This window comes from Neltuma alba, unplaced genomic scaffold, assembly GCF_004799145.2.
Source record: "Neltuma alba isolate B1F8T4 unplaced genomic scaffold, ASM479914v2 tig00007957_pilon, whole genome shotgun sequence".
In the NCBI taxonomy this organism is placed as follows: domain Eukaryota; kingdom Viridiplantae; phylum Streptophyta; class Magnoliopsida; order Fabales; family Fabaceae; genus Neltuma; species Neltuma alba.
In genome coordinates, this window is record NW_021634912.1 from 63,597 (window position 1) to 69,596 (window position 6,000).

Genomic DNA, 6,000 nt, shown 5'->3' on the forward strand with positions numbered 1-6,000 from the left:
TTAAAAATAAATACTGCCTCTGCTCCTAATTATAAAGTTTTATTTATAAATTACAAATAAGTTTTTATAATTAGGACCAAAGGTAGTATAATCCATAATCAATCAATAGATAATAATATTAGTATGAGAACCTTATTGATTAGCAACTTGTAAATATCTTTATAAATGTTCTTTGAATTTGGAGGCATGCTCACCAAAACCTTTTTGTACAAAAAAAAAAGATAATAGTATCATTTAACTGATGGCAAAAAAAATGCTTAATATAAATATCAAAATAAAATATAAAAAAGGTTAATATAATTTTTGGTCTTTTAAATTTGTCCTCATTTTAATTTTAGTTCTTCAAATTTTAAATTATAGATTTTGGTCTCTCTATAAGAACAAAATAATCCATGTTTTTTATTGAATTATAAATATCAATATTTTAAATAAAAAGAAATTTAAGGAATCAAAACTTATGATTTGAAATTTGAGAGACTAAAATTAAAATGAAAACAAATTTGATGGACTAAAAATTATATTAACTGAACATAAAATTTAAAATGAGCTGGACATATATAATAAAAATCATTTTTTATGATCTATATTTAACAAATTATATATCCATCTAGATTGTTGTGTTTAATCAAATTCTAATTTGTTAATCGTTATGCATTTACAATGGACAAACCGTACCCGACCCGGTGAAGCGTGGATCGCAGTCGGCAAATTGACCGCGGGAGCTTCTCCTACCTCTCGCTCGGTCCTCACCCCAACTTCGCCGTTCCAACGAAAGTTCCAGCATTTTCCTCTTCCAGAGCCCAACGAATCAAAATATCCTCACGCTGCTAGTCTCTTTTCGTCTTTCAATCCATGGCTTCTTCTATCTTCTACCCGCTCTCTGCTTCTTCCCTTCCCCTTATCGACGACTCTACTTCTAAATCCTTCCTCCATGGAACCAAGCTCTCGTCTTGGGGTCCCTCTGTTATTGCTCGTGCGAAGCGAAGTGTCACTGGAAGGAGTTATAGGTCTCCTTCTGCCATGTCGCTCAATCATATTCCCGAGCAATTCAGGGAAGAAAATCTCAAGGATGGATGTGAGTTATTGTGCCTTTCTTCACTCTCTTAAGAAACCATAATTTAATTCCACGGTCACCCGCATATTTTGTTTAATCTTCTTCTATATGGAATATGTTGTATCCCCTGTAAAATAGGAAAGCCCTAAAGCACTTATCTTTTTTAGGGCAGCATGTAAATAAACAGAAGAAACTGAATTACAGACACACGCATTTCATATATGTGATTGGCGACTATATCGTCCATGTGCAGTGACTTTCTTTTTTTCATGTGAGCTCATCTTGTACTTGGGACTTAAGTAAAGGAATCGAATCTAGTTACATGGACGTTTACCATTATCCTTATTTTGTCCCTTCAAGTTTTATTGCCTGCTGAAGTTAATTCGTTCTCGATAAAATTATTGATAGCTTATCCTCTTTTCTAAAATTTTGAAGATGTTCAAGTTTGACTGAAAAAAGCAAAGAAATCAGGTGTCTGACTTTGACCTCTGTTTTCCTGTATGTAGTGATGGACAATTACAAGAATGTTCCTCAATATCTATATGGTCTTACCCCATCACAAATGGACATGTTCATGACAGAAGATAACCCTGTCCGGAGGCAGTCTGAAATTGTTACAGAGGTTTTCATCATGTGCCTGCTCTTGATATCTTCTAAATTGCTTTTATGTTGTGACGACAGAATATGAGTATTGTCGATCTAGTTATAGCTTACCAGATGCTGATTTCGTCTTGTCCTCAATTTTTTTTTTTTTGCGTTGATTGTTTCAGTTGTCCCATAAGTTTCTTAATTTTAATCAATGTGATAGGAAAGCATTTCCTCTGCTAAAAACTATTTGGATAATGGAGGGATGTGGAGTCTTTCTGGCATGGGAGATAGGGGCCCTGCACAATGCAGTATGAGTGTTAGCATGTATAGAGGAGGAGCCAGGGGATATGGAAGACCTAGAACTGCTCCGCCGGATTTGCCTTCTTTGCTCTTGGATGCCCGAATATGCTATCTGGGTATGCCGGTAAGCCATTTTGATGTCTCTTATTTTAACCTGGCCTGTTCCTCATAAGCCTGTCAATTACTTTTGAAAATCATCACTTGCCTCTCACTCCCTCCCTCCCTGCATATGTGCACATGTTTGTGTGTGTGTGTGTGTGTGTGTGTATCAACATTTAGCTCATTCATCTTGAAATTCCTCTTTCTGATGTTTGCAGATTGTACCAGAAGTAACTGAACTTTTAGTTGCTCAATTTATGTGGTTGGACTATGACAACCCTTCCAAACCGATATATTTATATATTAATTCGTCTGGAACTCAGGTAAAGCAGGAATCATTGTTTTCATGTCTAAATCTTTTCCTTGCTTGAAATTTTTTTTTTGGGGTGAAAAAATGTTAATTATGTAATTGGATTTTCCTTATAGGATGATAAGATGGAGACTGTTGGATCAGAAACTGAGGCATATGCAATAGCTGATATGATGGCAGTAAGTTGTGTTTTATGAACCACGTATCACTTGAGTACCCCACTTGTGGCTTGAATTTGGTTCATCTCTTTAAGCTCAGCCTTCTAACTCAAGCCTCTTTTATATGATCTACCTGAAGTATGTTAAATCAGATGTCTATACTGTGAATTGTGGGATGGCATATGGTCAGGCAGCAATGCTTCTGTCACTTGGAGCAAAGGGTTTTCGTGCAGTACAGCCAAATTCATCTAGTACGGCTCTCTTAAGTCTTGAAATTTTTATGTGATCACTTGCACTTAATTACCATGACTTTTTGGGACGTCCGGCAAATTTGCAGTCTTTTTAATGCCTTTGGAATATACCTATGATTGTCATCCATGATTATAGAATCTACTGTTTTCAATTATATTTTTATTATATGCCATTTTCCGGTTGCCTATGGAATCCCTCAATCGGGTGATAATTGATCCTCCCGTTAGCAACAATTCGCCAGAAGATTGGTTAGACAAATTCTAGTTCTGCAGTGGCTTTGGCAAGCTTTCTGCTAGACCATGGAATGAAAAGACACAATTTAAGCTGAAATCTTGGAAGTTTTAGACTCTTTGGACTCCTCAACGTTGGCATCTATTGTAAATATAACTTCTTGTGAGCATCATGAAATTTCTAATGTAGAATAAAGAAGTGTTGATATTAAGTTACAATTCAATTGCATGCAAAGCCATCCTTTCTGGCTGATCAGCTAGTTTCTTCTCCATTGTTTTTGTTATCTAGCAACATTGGACATGGAAATGGAATGTGAACTGACATGAACATGGTGACACTACAAAATTTAAAGCGTGTCATTAGTGTAACGTTATGTTTTAAAATATTCTTGAGGCTGGGGAAAGCTGCACTTAAGAGAGGTCATAATAACATATGATTATTTCCTATCAATATTTAGAACGGTGTTGAAAAATAGCAAGATAGTATTTTTACATTAATTTTGTGTTTGGTTACATGCAATGCTCTGCTCTTATTGTGGCTTGGCTTCCCAACTGTTTTGTATTGCAGCAAAACTATATCTCCCAAAAGTCAGCAGATCAAGTGGTGCTGCAATTGATATGTGGATTAAGGTACTACCTCTCTATGTGTGGCTTTTCTGCTTGTCTCCCTTTGTTATTATTAATGAGTGAGTACATAATGTGATAAAATGTCCACAGGCAAAAGAGCTAGAATCAAACACCGAGTATTACATTGAGCTGCTAGCAAAAGGAATAGGGAAATCTAAGGAAGAACTTGCCAAAGAATTCCAGCGGCCTAAATATTTTCAAGCTCAAGAAGCGATAGACTATGGAATTGCAGACAAGATCATCGACTCAAGGGATGCTGCATTCGAGAAGAGGGTAAGTTTTCATGACTATTCATGTTCATGCTCTAAATCTACTTGGCATAATTTACTTATCATAATTTTCTGCATCAGAATTATGATGAAATGCTTGCTCAATCAAGAGCTATGAGAAGACAAGCTGGTGCTCCTTCACAGGCAGCAGCATCTGGATTTAGGTAAAATCATAGAATGGCGGGTTAAAAAAAAGCATGGTTCCTTGTTGACGATGCTTCACATCTAATGCCTTTCAAAGGCCGTGGGTTTTGGTGAAAAGTGACAAGTTTCTTTTTATCTCAACGTAATTTATAGTGTGTAAAGTTTGTTTTGGGGGTAATGTATTATGTTCCCTGAATAACTTAATCTTCGCTTTTATCTATGAAAGAAAATGGAGCACCTTGGTTATGCTTGGTTGGTTCATTCTATATTTCAAAGAAACAAACCTAAGTCTAATTAATTAAGCTTATTTATCAATAAAATTAAAGTAGTTTTTGAGCTGTTTATTATTGGGTTCTTTATTACGAACCTGACAAGATTGTTTAAACATCAAAAAGTTCTCCATGTGTTTTCTATGTACTGCATAATTTAACAGCAAATATCTTTAATTTTGTTATCAACAGAAAACTGCTCACAAAACTTGGGGGTGTTTGGTAGTATTTTTTTCATAAAACGAAGTAAATTTTTTACATATTTATTTTGGGAGTGTCTGGAAATCAAGAAAAGTGTTTTTTAAAAGTATTTTTACACAGATCAAAATAAATTCATTCATATATGTATTTTATATACCGTAAATTTTTTTTTTTTAAAACTATAGTTTTGATTCCATTTAAAGGCTCTTTTCGTATACTATAAAAATATTTTTAGAACCTATCCAAATTTTTTTTAATCAGAACGTGGCCAAACAATGAGAAGTCAGATATCTCGATAATTGTAACGCAATTTCTGCAATTTGCAAACATTGCTTCATATTCCTTTGTAGCTTTCCAGGAAGCCAGTTTTCCTTCAATTTGTGGAGTATCTTACACAAGCCATATTTACTCACTGAAATGTTATCCTTGTTCGGGATACAATATTTTTGTGAATGTGTTATTGGTATGAGGAAAATTACCTTTACAAGTGATGAGCAGCCGTGACTATGCAATTCTAGAGCAGAAAAAGCCAAAACATTTTGAACCAAAACAAAATGCTAATGACCTGATAAATGTTTTATAAAGTCGTCTATTAAAAAATTTATTTGTGAGAAAAACCCGATAAATTTTTTTATGTAAAAAGAATTGACGAATTTTGCTCGCATAAAGTATCAATTCTTTGATGCAACTCTTTTTCACCTATAAAAATTTTATTGATGTGAATATGATAAATTTTATATGCAAAGAATATCAGTTTTTATATAGGTCGTTCTCAGTTAGAAGTGAGAATACGGGCCGGTCTGGCCCTCCAAGACTAGTGGGCTTATAAGGATTGGCCCTACAGGACTGAAATTTAAAAAATATTTTAATTTACTAGGCCCGGCTCTTAAGCTAACAGGTTTAGAGTCAACCCGCGGGCTTTCAGTTCATTTAAGAACAAAATTTTTTTTTTTCATATTGCTCACATTTTTTATAAAAAAATGAAAATAAATCAATGAAATTATTAATAAAAGATATAAATATTAATAAAATTGTCACAAATACAAAATATCATTATATATAAATATCCATTAACATTCAAGAATATCTAAAACATTCATTAAAAAGAGAACAACATTGAAAAGTTTCATCTATAGTGCAAATGCGTAATAAACAAACATTATCATTAATCTTTTTAAACTTCATCCTCATTATAATCAATTGCTCTTCTTAATAAGTATGTTTTTCTTTCGTAACAAAAATATCAAGGTTTTTTTCTTCATTAGAATTTTACTTTTAAATTTTACAGTCTAGTTATTATTTTACTTTAGTTTGAGAAACATTATTATTGAAACTCATAAATTTCTAATTCAAATTATAGAATCACAAGTCATATAAGTATAAAAATACTCTTTTATCAAATATATATAGTTTAAAAATGTCAACACATATAATATAAATTAAATTATATTAAAGTCCAAATGAACCCATTTTTAAAAATTTAGTTGGATAAATTATTG

At 33.2% G+C, this 6,000-nt stretch overlaps 1 protein-coding gene across 1 annotated transcript; it reads left to right on the forward strand.

Moving 5' to 3' along the window:
• Positions 1–698: 698 nt before the first annotated feature.
• Positions 699–4,292, forward strand: LOC114753491 (ATP-dependent Clp protease proteolytic subunit-related protein 1, chloroplastic). Its single transcript, XM_028942170.1, has 9 exons — positions 699–1,075; positions 1,561–1,676; positions 1,863–2,066; positions 2,260–2,364; positions 2,468–2,530; positions 2,649–2,760; positions 3,560–3,621; positions 3,709–3,891; positions 3,969–4,292. The coding sequence occupies exons 1-9, from the start codon at positions 853–855 to the stop codon at positions 4,053–4,055; spliced, it is 1,155 nt and encodes a 384-aa protein (XP_028798003.1). The 5' UTR covers positions 699–852; the 3' UTR covers positions 4,056–4,292.
• The last annotated feature ends 1,708 nt before the right edge of the window (positions 4,293–6,000 follow it).

Bases quoted from the DNA above. Each gene is read 5' to 3' on its own strand.
- LOC114753491 (XM_028942170.1), top strand. From the start codon at position 853: ATGGCTTCTTCTATCTTCTACCCGCTCTCTGCTTCTTCCCTTCCCCTT. The intron at 2,067-2,259 runs GTAAGCCATTTT...TGATGTTTGCAG, and splicing joins TATGCTATCTGGGTATGCCG to ATTGTACCAGAAGTAACTGA. The intron at 3,892-3,968 runs GTAAGTTTTCAT...TTTCTGCATCAG, and splicing joins ATGCTGCATTCGAGAAGAGG to AATTATGATGAAATGCTTGC.